The sequence below is a fragment of the Citrus sinensis genome, chromosome 5, assembly GCF_022201045.2.
Source record: "Citrus sinensis cultivar Valencia sweet orange chromosome 5, DVS_A1.0, whole genome shotgun sequence".
Taxonomy (NCBI): domain Eukaryota; kingdom Viridiplantae; phylum Streptophyta; class Magnoliopsida; order Sapindales; family Rutaceae; genus Citrus; species Citrus sinensis.
This window is the reverse complement of record NC_068560.1, coordinates 38,412,460-38,429,997: the sequence shown is the minus strand read 5'-3', so window position 1 is coordinate 38,429,997 and position 17,538 is coordinate 38,412,460. Positions and strand designations below refer to the sequence as shown.

The 17,538-nt window shown below is 45.1% G+C and overlaps 1 protein-coding gene across 1 annotated transcript; it reads left to right on the top strand.

Annotated features, from left to right (window-relative positions):
• The first annotated feature begins 1,451 nt into the window (after positions 1–1,451).
• LOC127902459 (uncharacterized) lies at positions 1,452–3,489 on the top strand. The gene is made up of 3 exons (XM_052441376.1): positions 1,452–2,031; positions 2,386–2,639; positions 2,800–3,489. Exons 1-3 carry the CDS (start codon positions 1,452–1,454, stop codon positions 3,487–3,489), a joined length of 1,524 nt encoding a protein of 507 aa, XP_052297336.1.
• Positions 3,490–17,538: the final 14,049 nt, after the last annotated feature.

The following is a 17,538-nucleotide window of genomic DNA, read 5'->3' as shown; positions in this document are numbered from 1 at the left end:
ATTATAATATTTTGTCAAATAATTTGTAGAAATGTAAGCAAGACCTTTTGCACAACAATTGACATATTTACACAAAATTCCGCCCGTCACAGATAAGAAAACTAGACAAGACGCTAGCTCCTTTCAAGTAAAAGCATGCCAGAAAGTAATAATATCATTGCTTTGGAATTATTTTTAATGACAAGTTGATGCGAGATTCTGGTTCTCCTCTGCCTACGACCAGGATCTCTGCTCGATCAACTTCACCACGATCAGGAGGTCTCCGCGTAAGGCTTCTTCCCCGGAGGTTCCTGCGCACACAGACAAGTCAGAGTACGCCGGTTGTTTTCCCGGCGCAAACCCTCTGACGCTCAAGTCAGATATGAAGGTTCGGGGAACGCTTGCCACAAATCTTATGGCTCTTAGATTGTTTTCTCTCTTTTAGAATCAAAATTGCTAACCCTTTTACCTTCGTTGGCTACCTTTTTATAGGCTTCCTCTGAATCCCAGTTTTCCGCTTTTTTCGAGACGGTCTGGGGCTCTGACTGCTGCGTTATGGGCAAACGGGGGATCTTGCGTGTTACGCCATGGTTCAGGGGAAAGCGTGGCTGTCGTGGTTCTGCGAGATCTTGCGTGTTACGTCACGGTTCAGGGGAAAGCGTGGCTGTCGTGGTTCTGTGAGATCTTGCGTGTTACGCCACGGTTCAGGGGAAAGCGTGGCTGTCGTGCCTAGATTCTCGGGCTGGAGAGCATGTCTTGCCAACTGCCGTCGACCGGGTCTCCTCGCCTATCGACCTCTAGCCGGAATGGCCGTATACCTCTTATAGGGAATTGGCCTCGCGGATGACAACATCGTGGACGAGCAGGATATTTCTGCTCCTGTTCCTCCGCGCACCAGGCTTTTACGGAACACACCGGTTCGCAGGACTCTGCCATCAGATATCTGCTCGTCATATCTGCTCGTCATTCCTGGTCTCGTCGACGTATTTCTCCCAAACAGTATCTCTCCCAAACACCGGTCCCCCAGTTTCTGGTGTTGGGTAATGTAGTGGACCAGCAGTGGAAACTCGACGGTTTTTGCTCGCGTGGGACTGGAAAAGGCTGCCAAGAGTCGTGTCGCATTTAATTGCGGATGCGGTGATGTGGCGGAAATCTACCCCTCCATTTGAATTTCAAACCTACGGTTGCGAGATTCTCGGAATATGCGTCATTAAATGCTGGCAGCCCAAGAGTTTGCTTCTCAGTAAGAAAACCCAAAATCTTCAAACACGAACTCGTCATTTTCTCCATTCTTGTCTCTCCGGCGAATGAACCTCGGCACCAAAACTGTCATCCCTGTCTCTCTCTGACCGAGTCCCTGCTTCAGGTATTTCTTCTATTTTCTCGGTATTGGTTAGTTGTAGGTAATTTCCTTTCTCTCTGCTTTGCTTGAGGTTGTAGTTGGCGGTGGTGTTTTGGTTAGAACTTAGGATATGTCGAAGGGTAAGGAGAAGGTCGTTGAGGTTGGTGACGACGAACTAGGTTTTTTGCCTAGTCTACCCGCTGATTCTACTTTTGACCCCGGGGCCCCCTTAGAACCCACTAGGTCTAGTGTCGGGACTAGCGCTAGGAGGATGTCCCCCCAAACGACCTCCACGAGCGGAAGTAGTGGTGAAGAGGGATCTTCTGGCTCTGGAGGCACCTTGAGTGAGAAGGGGGAAGGTGATTCTGGTGAGGTGTCTCCATCTGGAACATCACGACCAGAAGAACGGGGTACAGTAGGAGGTAGAGCCTTGTCGCGTGATTATGCCATTGATTACATGTCGTGTACGACCACGTTTGACGAGCTCAATGACCTCCGACTTAGGTATAGTATTCCTGGTGAGATACCTCTTAAGATCCCAGGAAAGAAGGATACACCTAGCCGGCCTCCTAGGGGATACGTTACCCTGTATCTGGAGAGCTTTAAGTATGGGCTGAGGTGTCCCTTGCAGCCTTACTTTGCCCGGATACTTAACGGGCTAAATCTGGCTCCTGGTCAGCTGAACCCCAACGGGTGGAGAGTGCTCTCTGGTCTGTTCATATTGTGGGACAGATGTTGCCAAAGCGAGCCCACGGTTGATGAGGTGAAGCACCTGTACCAGCTGAAGAGCAACCCTAAAGATGCCGGCTGGTACTACTTCCAATCTGGTACCAAGAGCAGGAAACCCATAACTGATCTTCCAACTGGTGGTGGTGGGACTTGGAAGAGGAAATTCTTTTTTGCTGGGGGTCCCTGGGGTCAAGTTGCACAAATAGACGGGAAGGATTGTCGCGTCCCACCCCGTTTCACGGTCCCAGGTTGCCTGCTCGCTTTAGATGTCTTGTATCCATAATTGTTCTTGCTGTATTGGTTTGTCTCTAACCAAGTGTCTGTTTGTGCTGTAGTTTCCTGGGGTGTTCACTTCCCGCTCCGACCTGGTCAGCTTAAACGGGTCGAGGCTGTACTGGCCAATTCCTGCTCGAGCCGAGAACTGCTATCTACATACAACTTACTCGAGTCTCGGTTGATACTTCCTGGCCATAAGATGGAGGACGCAGTGATTGGAGCTCTGACCAGGAAACGCTCTCGGCCTCCAACAACCGATAGGGACCAGGACAAAGATGCTCCCGCTGCGAAGCGAAAGAACATCGTGCAGCAGGTTCCTCCCTCCTGCCTCTGCTAAAGTCGGGGAATCCAGTGGAGCAGCCACTGATCCTGCTTCCTCTTCTCCACCTGTTGTGCCTCGGTCTCGCTTACCCGACAGCTGACCAGAACACTTGGTTCCCTATCTCAATGAGTTGTCTAAACTCGTGAGCAAGAAGGACCTGGAGGGCTTTGACGGTTGTACCCTGGGCGAGCTGGTGGGAGCCATGCAGTATAGCGCTTTCCATCTCAGCTGCATGGCCACCTACTATAAGGCCAAGGTAGGCCGTTACGACAGGAAGATGAAGGAGGACATTCAATCGGCGACGACCAGAGCTGACGTTGCCGAGAAAAAAGCGGGGGAGCTAAACGTTGAGAACCTCAAGCTGATAGAGCAAGAGTCTCTTGCTCAAGCAAAAGCCATTACCCTCGAGGAGGAGCTGACCAAGGTTAAGGAGGATCTCCAAGGGCAGAGGGCTATGTATGAGGCTCAGCTCGAATCTCTCCGCGATTCCCACCGAGCTCATGTAGAGAACTTGGAGAGGGAGGCCGACAACCAGTACGACCATGGATTTCGGCATTCCTATCGTTGTATCATGGCCGTCCTCGGAAAGCAACACCCTGATCTGAAGATGGATGACCTTGCAGCTGGTGTTGCTCAACATATGGACGAGGAGGCGGCCAAGGAAGATGCCGAAGGGGTAGAGCCGATCGTGATTGAGGAGGGAGACTCTCCTCCTCGTGCAGTCCCTGCTGATGTTGGCGAGGCGAGCGCCCCTCTGGATGCAACTGGTGATACTCCTCCTGCACCTGAGGAGGTCCAGCCAACCGACGCTGCTGGGCTTACTGATCCACAACCTTCCTGATATGTTTCTTGTATTGTAATGAACAATGTTTGTGAAGATTATCTGCTTTGTTAATTATTAACAAATTAATAGAAATGTTTTTGATTACTCTCTTGTGTGGTAATTACGAGAGCCTGCTCGTCTTCGTCTGGTCGAGCTGGCTATGGCTTGGTATATGGTTTCGCCACCTGCCTTAGAAAATTTTCCGATGTTCGGGATTCTGCTCGCCTTTACGCGGTCGAGCAGATCCCGCCATGCTTGGCTTCTGTCTCGCCATAAGACAGGCTTTGAGACTCGGTGAGCCTTTGCGTGCCTTGGGTTTTTCGAGGATTGGGATTCTGCTGCCTTCTCGTGGCCGAGCAGATCCTGGCACGCTTGGCTTCTGTCTCGCCATAAGACAGGCTTTGAGACTTGGTGAGACTTTGCGTGCCTTGGATTTTTCGAGGATTGGGATTCTGCTGCCTTCTCGTGGCCGAGCAGATCCTGGCACGCTTGGCTTCTGTCTCGCCATAAGACAGGCTTTGAAACTTGGTGAGCCTTTGCGTGCCTTGGGTTTTTCGAGGATTGGGATTCTGCTGCCTTCTCGTGGTCGAGCAGATCCTGGCACGCTTGGCTTCTGTCTCGCCATAAGACATGCTTTGAGACTTGGTGAGCCTTTGCGTGCCTTGGATTTTTCGAGGATTGGGATTCTGCTGCCTTCTCGTGGCCGAGCAGATCCTGGCACGCTTGGCTTCTGTCTCGCCATAAAACAGACTTTGAGACTTGGTGAGCCTTTGCGTGCCTTGGGTTTTTCGAGGATTGGGATTCTGCTGCCTTCTCGTGGCCGAGCAGATCCTGGCATGCTTGGCTTCTGTCTCGCCATAAAACAGGCTTTGAGACTTGGTGAGCCTTTGTGTGCCTTGGATTTTTCGAGGATTGAGATTCTGCTGCCTTCTCGTGGCCGAGCAGATCCTGGCACGCTTGGCTTCTGTCTCGCCATAAGACAGGCTTTGAGACTTGGTGAGCCTTTGCGTGCCTTTGATTTTTCTTACAGTTTCAAGTTCCATCAATTGCAGGTTTTGGTTTTACATGAACTTGCTTTGACAATAAGGGTGAAAGATAAACGGTAATGAACATGAGCGAAAATAGCTTTCACATGTGTACAAATCTTACTGGAAGTATTTCCGGAGGTGTGCTGCGTTCCATGGGCGTTTCACCTCGTGGCCGTCTGCGCGAACCAGCTTGTAAGCTCCGGGTCCCGCTATCTGCTTGACTCTATATGGCCCTTCCCAATTCGGTCCCAGCACTCCTTGAGTCGAATCTTTGGTGCTCTGATTCACTCTTCTCAGTACCCAGTCTCCGACCCTGAATTGCCGTATGTTCACCTTCTGGTTGTAATACCGAGCAACCCTCTGTTGGTAAATGCCTGATCGCTTGGCTGCTTGCTCCCTCCTCTCCGCTAGCAGATCAAGATTCAAACATATCTGCTCGTCGTTCTCCTGCTCATTGAAATGATTTGTCCGGTGTGTGGTCGTTCCTATCTCAGCCGGCACGACCGCTTCATGTCCGAAAGCCAAAGCGAAAGGTGTCTCCCCAGTTGCGGTTTTGTGGGTTGTTCTGTATGCCCATAGCACACCTGGCAGCTCGTCAACCCACACACCCTTTTTTGCTCCGAGCCTGGTTTTCAAAAGCCTCTTGATGGTCTTGTTGGCTGCTTCTACTTGTCCATTCGATTGAGGGTGAGCAGGCGAGCAATACTTCAGCTCTATCCCGAGGTTCTGGCAGAAATCCCTGAAGCTGTGATTATCGAACTGCCTGCCATTATCCGTTACCAAGGCATAAGGGATCCCGTATCGACAGACCAGGTTTCTCCACACGAAGTCTGTTGTTTTCTTCTCTGTGATCCTGCTAAGGGCCTCTACCTCTATCCACTTCGTGAAGTAATCTATAGCAACTATTGCATGTGTTGCTGCTCCTCGTCCCTTTGGCAATGGGCCGATCAGATCAATTCCCCATCGAGCAAATGGCCAAGGGGAGGCCATAGAGGTGAGCTTCTCTGGGGGCTGGTTAGAGAAATTTGCAAAACTCTGGCAGCTTACACAACTCCTGGTCTTCTCTTGCGCATCCCGGTGCATTGTCGGCCAGAAATATCCCTGCCTTAGAACCTTGTGGGCCAGGGAACTCCCGCCAGAATGATTTCCGCAAATTCCTTCATGTACTTCTCTCAGTACGTAATCCGCGTCGTCCTCATCCAAACACCGAAGGAACGGTAGTGTGTATCCTCGCCGATACAATACCCCATCAATCATCGTGTATCTCGAGGCCTGGGCTCTAATCTTCCGAGCTCGCAGCTTATCTGGTGGTAATGCCCCGTCTCTAAGGTATGAAACTATCGGGTCCCTCCACGAGCATTTTTGTTCTATCCGCAGCACCCCCAAATTCTGCTCGATACTTGGGCCGGACTTCACCTCCAGAGGGACCGACTTTGGCATTTTTAGGTCGGCTACTGCTGCCATCCTAGCCAAGATGTCTGCTCGACTATTCTGCTCCCTAGGGATTTGTATCACCTCCACTGCCTCGAATTTCCCCATCATCTGCTTGACTATCTTCAGGTACTGCTCCATCTTCTCCTCTCTTGGTTGGAATCTTTCATTGACATGATTCGCCACCAGCTGGGAATCAGTTCTGATCTTAACTCTGTCTGCTTTCACGGCCTGAGCCAATTCCAGACCTGCTATCAAGGCTTCATACTCTGCCTGGTTATTTGTGGCTGCAAATTCCAATTTTACAGCATAAGAGATCTCCTCCCCCTCTGGGCCTTCCAAGACAATCCCTGCTCCTGAACCCCGCTCCCCTGACTACCCATCCACAGACATCTACCATACTTGAGTTTCGTCACTGCCTATAACTGCATCTTGTTGATCTAAGCATGCTTCGGGCTCTGTGAACTCAGCTACGAAATCGGCCATTGCCTGGGCCTTTATCGCTGCGCGGGGTTTATAGTCTATGTCGAACTCGCTCAGCTCTACAGCCCACTTGACGAGCCGACCAGAGGCATCTGGCTTGTGTAGAGTTTAACGCAATGGCTGGTTTGTTATTACCGAGACTGGGAATGCTTGAAAATATGGCCTCAACTTCCGAGCAGCAACCACAAGGGCAAGTGCCCATTTCTCCAACGGTGGGTATCTGGTCTCAGCGTCGAGGAGGGCCTTGCTGGTGTAGTATATCGGATACTGAACTCCTTCTTCCTCTCTCACCAGAACAGAACTGGCGGCCCGATCCGATACCGCCAAATACAGATATAACTTGTCCCCCTCCCTCGGTGTGGACAGCAGCGGAGCTTGTTGCAAGTATTGTTTCAAGTTCTGGAAGGCTTCCTCGCATTCTGGGGTCCATTCTGTTTTCTTTCCCTTCCTTATCACTTGAAAGAATGGCTGACACTTATCTGTAGCCTTGGATATGAATCTGCTCAACGCCGCCAACCTCCCCGTGAGGCTCTGCATCTCTTTCAGGTTTCGAGGAGACTTCATCTGCACAACCGCCTGGATTTTCTCGGGATTCGCTTCAATCCCCCTATGGCTCACCATGAATCCAAGGAATTTCCCTGACTCGACCCCAAAAGCACACTTCTCCGGGTTGAGCTTCATCTTATACTTCCTCAAAAGCTCGAATGTCTCCTCGAGGTGTCTGACATGTTCCTCCGGGATTTTGGACTTGGTGATCATGTCATCCATGTACACCTCCATGGTTCTCCCAATCAACGGCTTAAAGACTTTGTTCACCAGCCTTTGATAGGTGGCCCCAGCATTTTTGAAACCGAATGGCATTACCCTGTAACAGAACAAACATTGGTTAGTGATGAAAGCCGTGCTCTCCTCATCCTGCTCGTGCATGGGGATCTGGTTGTATCCCGAGAACGCGTCCATGAAGCTAAGCAGACCGTGCCCAGCCGTTGAGTCTACTAACTGATCGATCTTGGGCAAAGGGAAGCTGTCTTTCGGGCACGCCTTATTGAGGTCTGTGAAATCCACACACATTCTCCACTTGCCGTTTGCCTTCTTTACCAACACTACATTCGATATCCACTCAGGGTAACTGACTTCCCGAATGAACCCTGCTCCTAGGAGCTTCTCCACCTCGCCATTTATAGCCTCATACCTCTCCTGGTTGAAGCACCTCCTCTTCTGCCTTACTGCCCGAGCACCTTTCTTTATTGTCAACTTATGACATGCTACCTCAGGGTCAATCCCTGGCATGTCTTCATGTGTCCAAGCAAACACGTCAGCATGAGCCTGTAAGCATTTCACCAACTCCTGCTTTCGCTCTCCCTTAAGTCTCGACCCGATTCTGATTGTCTTTCCCGGGTTCTCTGGCCCCAGGCTTACGGTTTTCAGATCCTCTACAGGCTCTTGTCTGCCGTTCTTGTTTTCCACTCGGGTATCGAGGGATGTTATCTGCATTGCTTCCCTTGCTGCCGAGGAGTAGCAGCTTCTCGCGATCCTCTGGTCTCCTCGTACCACTCCTACTACCCCATTCACTCGGTACTTCAGAGCCAGATAATGGTTGGACAACACCGCTTTGCTCATCCTTAAAAATGGCCGACCTAGGATCATCTGGTAAGGACCTTCCTCATCCACTACGACAAAGTCCAGCATTATTGTCCTTTCTGTCGGGGAACTCCCAATTGTGATAGGCAGTTCGACCACGCCCAGCGGGACCAGCTTCCCTCCTCCGAACCCCTTCAAGGAGGTGTTGGTGTATTCCAACTTCCGGTCGGCTATTCCCATCTCTTCCAGTGTTGGTGTACATCAACTGAGCTCCCTGTATCAATCAATATCCGGTCGAATTTCTTGCTGGCAACAGTAGCCTTGATGACTAAAGCGTCCTCGTGGGGGTATAGAACCCCTTTCTCATCCTCATCCGTCCACATGATTGGCACTTGCCTGACCCTTGCTCGTTTGGCTGCTGGGGTGTTGAAGAGTATCTCTTTACTGGTCATGGCGTACCTAGCATAATTTTTTCTGGATCTGTTGGAATCTCCGGCCAATGTTGGACCCCCAGCTATCACCCTTACTGCGGGCTGCTCGCGCCTCAGGTCTCTATCACTCTGCTCCCCTTCACCTGCTGTCGCCACCGTCAGGAAAGTCCCATCCACAAACTCGTCCAGGTACCGATTTCTCACCAGATCTTCGACCTGGGTCTTGAGATCTCTACACTCTGCTGTGGTATGGCCATGGGTGCCATGGAACTTACAATAACGTCCTCTATCCCTCATGTTGGGTAGCTTTGTTATTGGTGTGGGGAGGTGCAGCAGCCCCCGATCCTTTATGGCCTCGTAGACCTCATCCAGGGACATCTTCAAGGAAGTGTACCGCCCATAGTCCTGGTCCTGGTCGATCAGGTGCACTGCTCTTTCTCTGTTTGCCCCGCTCTGAGTCGGGGGCGGTGGAAGCACTTCTGGTCTGCTCGCTCTGCTACCGTGGGAATATCGATGAAGACCAGCAGATGTCGAATCATGCCTTCTCCAAGGCTCCCTAGCTGGGGAACGAGGAGGTTGCGCCCTGCTGCGCTGATACAGTGGTGGCCTCTGATGAGGCTGGTAAGCAGTTACCCGACCTCCTGCTCCACTACCGGAGGCCTGGTGGTCCCTCCTCCTAATCGGTCCATTCCCCGGTAATGCTTTCTTCTCTTTCCTCCCCGACCCTTCTAACTGGTCTGTCTTAATCCGTGCAGCCTTCTCCTCTTCAATCTCGATGTCTCTCTTAGCCTGCTCGTATGCGGCTGCGTACGTTTGAATGGCTGGGCTTCTCAAATTGTACCACAGCCTTCCTATCTTCACCCCGTCTTTCAACCCCCTTAACGCCTGAGGGTGGTTGAAGGCTCCCAAATCGAGGACAGCCCGATGAAACCTCTTGATGAATTCCCGAAGGGTTTCTTGCTCCCCCTGTTTCATGCTTTTCAGCTCCATCATGTCATCCTCTGGTGCCATTGCCCTACTAAACTGCTCGGCGAATTCCTGGCACATCTGCTCGAAGGTTTTAACGCTGCCCCGAGGAAGTTTCCTGTACCATTCTCGTGCACGTCCCTCAAGGGATAGTGGGAACACCCTGCACCTTTGGGATTGAGATAATCCTTGTACCCCAGTTATGTCGTTGAAGCGCTCTATGTGCACCAGCGGGTCAGTTCTTCCCGAGTATCTGAGGTCTGGGAGGCGGAAATCTCTCGGAATAACCGCCCTCATGATCTCTGCTGCGAGCGGTGATTCTCCGTCCAGCATTATCCTCCAACCAGGGGCCCTGTTCCTTCCTTGCATGTCGTCAATTACCTGCGCTAGTCTGCGCACTTCCTCCTCCAGCTGCCCTGCACGACCAGGGTCACGTGCAACAACTTGATCCCGCTCTTGCTCTACATCATGCAAGTGTTGCCTCAACTCTGTTTCCTCCGCATTCACCACCCCGTCGGCCTCGTCCGAAATCTGTCTTGCCGGGGACTGCTCTCTTTCTCTATGGAATTCTCCCCGCAGAGGCACGTTACTTCTCTCACCACCATATCCCCTGGTGGTTTGACTTCTCCTCGCACTATCGGGACCCTGTGCCACTCCTCCGCCTCTCACCCTTCCCTCTTGGGTTACCCTTCGCTCGCTCCGCAGCTCATGCAGGATGGTTGTCAAGGTCTCCATCTGTTTTTCCATCCGTTCCATCCGGTCGAACATGACTTTTTCCCGTGCTTCACTGACTATCTCCCTCAGCGCCACGGGGTCGTGAAGCCTCCTATCGCCTCCTTGTGCACTACTTCCTCCTGTCTCCATTGCTTTTCACTTGCTTCACCCCTCTTCTTGCTATCAACATAAGCTTTTTGCTCTGTTCCCCACAGACGGCGCCAAAATGTTGATGCGAGATTCTGGTTCTCCTCTGCCTACGACCAGGATCTCTGCTCGATCAACTTCACCACGACCAGGAGGTCTCCGCGTAAGGCTTCTTCCCCGGAGGTTCCTGCGCACACAGACAAGTCAGAGTACGCCGGTTGTTTTCCCGGCGTAAACCCTCCGACGCTCAAGTCAGATATGAAGGTTCGGGGAACGCTTGCCACAAATCTTATGGCTCTTAGATTGTTTTCTCTCTTTTAGAATCAAAATTGCTAACCCTTTTACCTTCGTTGGCTACCTTTTTATAGGCTTCCTCTGAATCCCAGTTTTCCGCTTTTTTCGAGACGGTCTGGGGCTCTGACTGCTGCGTTATGGGCAAACGGGGGATCTTGCGTGTTACGCCATGGTTCAGGGGAAAGCGTGGCTGTCGTGGTTCTGCGAGATCTTGCGTGTTACGTCACGGTTCAGGGGAAAGCGTGGCTGTCGTGGTTCTGTGAGATCTTGCGTGTTACGCCACGGTTCAGGGGAAAGCGTGGCTGTCGTGCCTAGATTCTCGGGCTGGAGAGCATGTCTTGCCAACTGCCGTCGACCGGGTCTCCTCGCCTATCGACCTCTAGCCGGAATGGCCGTATACCTCTTATAGGGAATTGGCCTCGCGGATGACAACATCGTGGACGAGCAGGATATTTCTGCTCCTGTTCCTCCGCGCACCAAGCTTTTACGGAACACACCGGTTCGCAGGACTCTGCCATCAGATATCTGCTCGTCATATCTGCTCGTCATTCCTGGTCTCGTCGACGTATTTCTCCCAAACAGTATCTCTCCCAAACAGTTGGCATTGGACAAAAAAACGGGGCACTCTCGCTTCGCTGCCCTTATTGAATACTAATTAATTTTACGTCGTCATTGTGTGAAACTGATTGTTCCTAAACCATGATAACGAAATTATGGGCCTAAGCAATGAAATTATGCCCAATACGAACATCGCGTCTTCCACCTTTGAAAATGCTGCTATCAGCACTTAAATACTGAATATATTGCCTTATCTTAGTTTATTTCCAGCTGGAAAAACGCACAAGACCGGAGGGATCGTTTGTTCTTCTAATTGTGATGGATGTGATGGTCACACCAATGGTCCACGGCAAGCCTCCAGTGATGACATTTGGTTGGGCGATGTGAATGCAGTTCTCGACGAGTCTCATTGAAGCAACGCCCGTGTCCCACAATCCTTTTCTACTTCTGCCGACCCTAATAATTCTTTTGAGTTTTGCCCACGTCACCAAACAGTTCCCTTGGAAAGAAGCTTCATAATTGTGAAATCGGAAAAATTGATAAGACCGAGCTCGTCTGTTCGTTGGTGAGAGTTCTGGATGCTCTTGTCTTGGTCTCCGCTCATATCGTGATAAGAAACACCTAAATTACCATACTCTTTTTTTTTTAATTTTTCATAGGCAGTTAGACTTAAGCATGCACATTGCGACAGCCAGCTGTGCAATAATCTCCAACCAAATTAACTGGGCTCCAGGCTCTGTTAATTGAAGAAATGGCAATCAAGCCACTTTACTGCTTCACTTTAAGTCATCTAATTAATAGTATAACAACCACCGTGACATGCCGTGCTTCTTTCTGCACGTGAGAGCTCAAAATTGTCCATCAAAATACTGTAAATTGGATTCCAAATTCCCTGTTTGAAAGCATGATTGATGATTTCACATGCTGCAAAAAACTTTGCATCATAAGGGCTTTTCACTTTCACGGGGACGGAGTCATAAATTTAGAATTTAGTTGATTGGAACTTGGAAGTAATATAATAATAAACTCAATATATATATATATATATATATATAAGTGATCACAACTTCAATTCATAAGGTATTTTAATTAACTTTATAAGGTCAATGGCTTAAATTTTTCAACTCTTATTAAGCTCAAGCTCACGGGGTAGGAACTTCAATAATGAATGCAATTTAGAGAATTTTTTAATCAAGCGGCTCGGCAAATGCTAGCTCGGTCCTTGCATTTGCATCTGCATGCGGATGCGCGCGATTGCCTTGGCTTGGCTGATGTGGACCCATTTGGCTAAACGCGTGGAGTGTGAACGGGGGAACCCACGGGCCGCAGGCGGCGCATTTCTTACTAATTATTGATAATATGATGAACAATCAATGGCTTTGATTAAACAGTCTAGAATGCAGCTTCTTTTTTCCAGTCCCAGTCCACGGAGTTTGCATTTCATTGTCATGACTCGTGTCCAAAAATTTACTTCTGATTCGGCTCTAAATTTTATTGTATAAGTGTTTGCACAAATTTAGCCATTCGCACCCCATGTGTAAGTGTTAATTAAACTACCCGAATTTTATAATGAGCGAATATTTATTTATACCTAAAAATTTTCATTTCCGTCCGATACACCCGCAAAATGGGTGAAATAAAAAGCTTAAAATTTTGTATTTAGAGTATCTCCAAAAGACTCTATAAATTTTACTTTTCAAATACCTATTTGTTTACCTATGTGGTAAATAAAATGGTGAAAAAATATGATATTTTTTAAAAGATTCTTCAAATAAAAATAAATTAATATTATTTTAATCATATAATTAGTTTTTTAAATGAAAAGTCAATAGCAATTAAAACACTTCTCTCTCTTTCTTCAATGAAAAATAATAAAATATAAATTAAAGAGGGAGAAATTAACTCTCTAAATTTGAAGAGAGACAATCAATTATTATTTGAATAATCTTAATTAGAATGTCTTTTGGAGCTTTAAATATTGATGTGGCTCTTCAAATAAGTAATAAAATCTTATTTGAAGAGTTTTTTGGTGATGCTCTTAGTCCGATAATTTTTTTAATTTGTTTTCTCCACTTTTCATATATTGGAGTCAAAATGCTTAATCATAAAAGAAAAGGAAATAAAAAAAAAGGGGGTGACGTTTGCTTTTACGTTTTATAATTCTAGATGGCAAATGATTAGGCCAACTTAGACATTCTACTTTTTTGGTCAGAGCAATGAACAATTGAACTTTGAAGATGACATTTTATATATGGCTTTGGTAAAAAGAAAGAAAGAAAGCTACAAAGCTCGAGATTGGGCATGCTGCATGCAGTATGTCCCTATCTCACACAAGACTTTTCAGCAGAACAAAATCCTATTCCTCGGATCTCTAAAAACTGCATCTCGCAGACTCTGCAGAACAAACCACCTCCCGAAAGCTATTCTGTTCCTGTACAATAAGCTTTTGGCCCCATTTCAAATTACATGATTAGGACTTACAATTTGGGTGCTTAGTTTTCATTTTTGTATACGTAATCCAAGGACCCATTTTGGGCAGGAATATCATTAAAATAATTTATTGAAAATGACTGGCCGGCTTGTATTGACACCAATCATTCTCTTCTCTTTTCTTAATTATATATATGTGTGTGTCTGTCTATATATATATATACATGGGCGGACCTAGTGTAGGCCCAGGAGGGGCTGCTTTGAAATTTATTTAAATATATATTATAATTGGTTGATTTAAAAAATTTCCTTTAAAAATATTTTTTACGTTTGGCTCATTTTTTAGTTTGTTATATATGTACTAGACTTGAAAGGAGTGTTTAAGTGAATATTTAATTGATTGACATAAGTGTCATCTTATAACTTTAAATTTTCAAAAATATCAAGGTAAAATTCATTGGTTTTTAGCTTTTTAATTAGCCAACTGGTTTCATCACTCTTTCAAAAATAAAATTACACGGTCTTTTTATCACATTCAAATAAAAAACGAATGAAGTATTAAGATTTTCTCATATGAATTAAACATGACTAGTTGAGTTAGAGTTATTTGATCAACTAAATTTCTTACTATTTGTGGTAACCTTTTTTTTTTGCCTCAAATAATTGTTCTAATTTAAGTCATTGCATGAAAACAACAAAATTTCAAATTGTTGATTAAGCTGATAATGAAATTATTATAGTATGTAATTTTTTAAAAACTGAAAATGAGTCGAGGATAGTCATTAATGTGTTGAAAATTATTAATTCAATGAAGTTCAATAATTTGGCACTTGTTTTTGTTTGAATTTTTTTTCAGTTTATTAAATCATCTGGTATCTAAAGACCACATTGAGCCCTGACTAATTTATATTCGAGCCGGGTACGACCACTAAGGCGGTAAAATTCTCCCAACAAGTATTTAACGTAATTGCATTCCCAAATCTCGAACTGAGTACCTTTGTTAAGTTAAAACAGCCGCATGCCGGTTAATATTAGCACTTGTTAGTGAATTTTTTTTAATTGTATTATACTAAGCCCCTCCTAGATAAAATTTCTGGGTCCGCTACTGTATATATATATATAGTTTTGGGGGTGGGGGTTCGGGGGATGTTAGGAAAAGCATTCTGTTAATTAATAATATATACTAGCAATTAATGAAATATTTGAGAAATTCGTCCTAGGCGCGTGTTCTGCGATTTGAAATGCGTACACTCAAATGCCAAATGATTTCGATCCTGTGGACCGCGCGGCCTGAGCTAAAACTTGAAACTGAAGCAAGCCTGCTACTGAAGACCTCACCCTTTTTCCCCCGGTACTCTTAACTGGGCCCCAAACGTGAGACGAGACAATTGCTTTTAGAATCCATTAAATAGAGGAATTTGATAATGAGAGTATATATGTAATTTTATTAATAATATATGGATAAATTAAATAATTAATAATTTTTTTTTATGTGTTAGTAGGGTAAAGCAAATGGAGTAAATGCTGCTTAGTGTTAAGCTCACGCAAACAGAATAAGCCACGAAAGCCTCAATAAAATACGGGGATATATAACGTGCATACAACCAACATCCAACTGCAATTCACACACACAGAGAGTAACGGCTTTTTAAGCGTTACACGCATCCAGTGTGAATGTGCGTGGTCAGCGTGAGCGGGTGTGATGTGAATGAAAGAATCAAGAATCTGGTTTTAATTTTAGCCGGCTGAGTTTCAATTGCATGTGGCGTGTGGCAAAACTTGCAATTTGCATGATTGAGGCGTGGCGCCGAGTGTTATGATAACGTCAAATGAGTAGTAATGATGACGACGACTGAGTCTTACAAATTATAAAGCCCATAACAGCGCAGGCGAGCTTCCATTAATTTAATTGGTTTAGTTTCGCTCAGGACGCGCCCCCCCCCCCTCCCAACACATCTAGAATCTATTCTCTAGTAAAGTAGAGTGACTCCAACCCCTTTGGGCTCTCTGTGGCCCCACCATCACACTCTTAATAATTAGTCCCACTTACAATTTGATTTTCTGCAGCTGTTAATTAATAATTACCCTTTACAATGTTAATTTAATCATGTACTTTATACTTAGTATTTTGTTACATTGTGTACCCAACGCTTATGTAGCTGCGGCAAAGAGCGACCGCAGTTGCCACTTCGGCCTTGGCCGAAGTGGTGGGCTGCTGCCCTCACAAGCATTGTGAGGGCAGCGGTTCTAGCCCCCACAAAAGCATTGTGGGGGTTAAATGTTCTTTATATCCTTCTCCCTTGCGAAATGCAAGTGGAGTATGGACATCCTCTCTTGTGAGAGGTTATTTGTATTGGGCATGTACTTCATAGAATTCATTGTAATAATATAAGTCCCAATCATGTATATCTGATTGTAAATATCAGTGTAATACCTCTGCTACAATAAACAGTTGTTGTAAATATCTGTGTAATGCAGTAATCTGATGATTAATCAGTCTCAAAAAAAAGAGCGACCGCAGTTGTTGCAGGACTCGGATGATGGCAATTAAAGAACACCATTAAAAGCTCTATGATAACTGCAATTACTGCACATATATTATTGATCATATATCCTCGTTCATACAAGCAAATCGTAATACTCTGAGCCAGTGCAAATATTTTTCACTTTTAATGCATAACCTGTTTAATATTGTATCCTCACAAACTCAAGGAAAATAAAACAAAATGAAGTGGTAAAAGATCCCTTTCATATATTTGGAAAGTTTGAAAATCGTTACTTTTTCATACGAACACTTGCAAATCTTAAAACTTATTTCATAATGTACGCCCTAAATAAAAATAGTATTTGTTAATCAAGTACTCTCACACTTTTATTATAGAAAATAAATAAATAAAAATTGAGTAGTTAAATTATGTCTTATATTACTTTGAAAATTATGAATTCATTTAATGATTGAAACATCATGTGTTATTTCATTTAAGCATATATCTTTCTTTTAGAATACATAATCTATATGGATGTAATTGCTAGTTTAATACTATAGGTGATGAAGAGGGACATATTCAATCAAACTAATTGATTACTGAATACTATGTATCGTTGCGTGAAGTTTTTGACATAATATTTGCAAGTAATGTCTATAAATTAAAAAGAAAAATCCAAGTAGTCATATCAAATCCGAGTATTTACGCTTTAAACTGTGGAGTAGTTTTTTTTTTTTTAATTAAACAGAGAAAATGGGAAATTAAATTCAAAATAACATAGTGGATTAGTGGTTGATCCACACTGACTGATGCTGAGAAATTCTGTTCTGGAGCAACACTGACTCTAGTGGGGTCGTTGAGAATCCAAACGTGGCGGTATTTCCTATGGCTCCTTCCAACTTATCAATGTAAAAGGGGCATCCCACAAATTTCTTTGTCGTTTTCATTTCCCACAATTGAATTCTCACACCCTGTTTGACAAATTCAATTCAGGGTTTATATTAGGAAAATTTTTAACCTACCCCAAATAAATTGATATTTTATACCGCATTTTCAATAAATTTGACTTATTGTACCGTACCTTGAATTCTTTTATTTTTTCAGTTAAATTTAACAGTGGAGAGGTAAAATTAAAAGTTAATCCTTTAAATTAATTTTAACGGAAATTCTCTTTATTGCAATTGAAATAAAAATTTTAAAAAAATTAAAGAAAAAATAATAGTGGTGACAAATGTATATGTAACAAGAAATTTTTTTTATTATAATTGAAATAAAAATCTTAAAAAATTAAAGGAAAAATAATAGTGGTGACAATGTACATGTAACAAGAATTTTTTTTATTGCAATTGAAATAAAAATCTTAAAAAATTAAATGAATTAAAAATTTTATTTTATTTTTCATAGAGAGGGGTATTTTTATCATTCAATCAAAAGTTAGACGGAGCCGTTAGAAATAATTGAAAAATTAATGAAATTAAGGGTGCGATGTAACACATCAATTTTTTTGAGTGCACGATA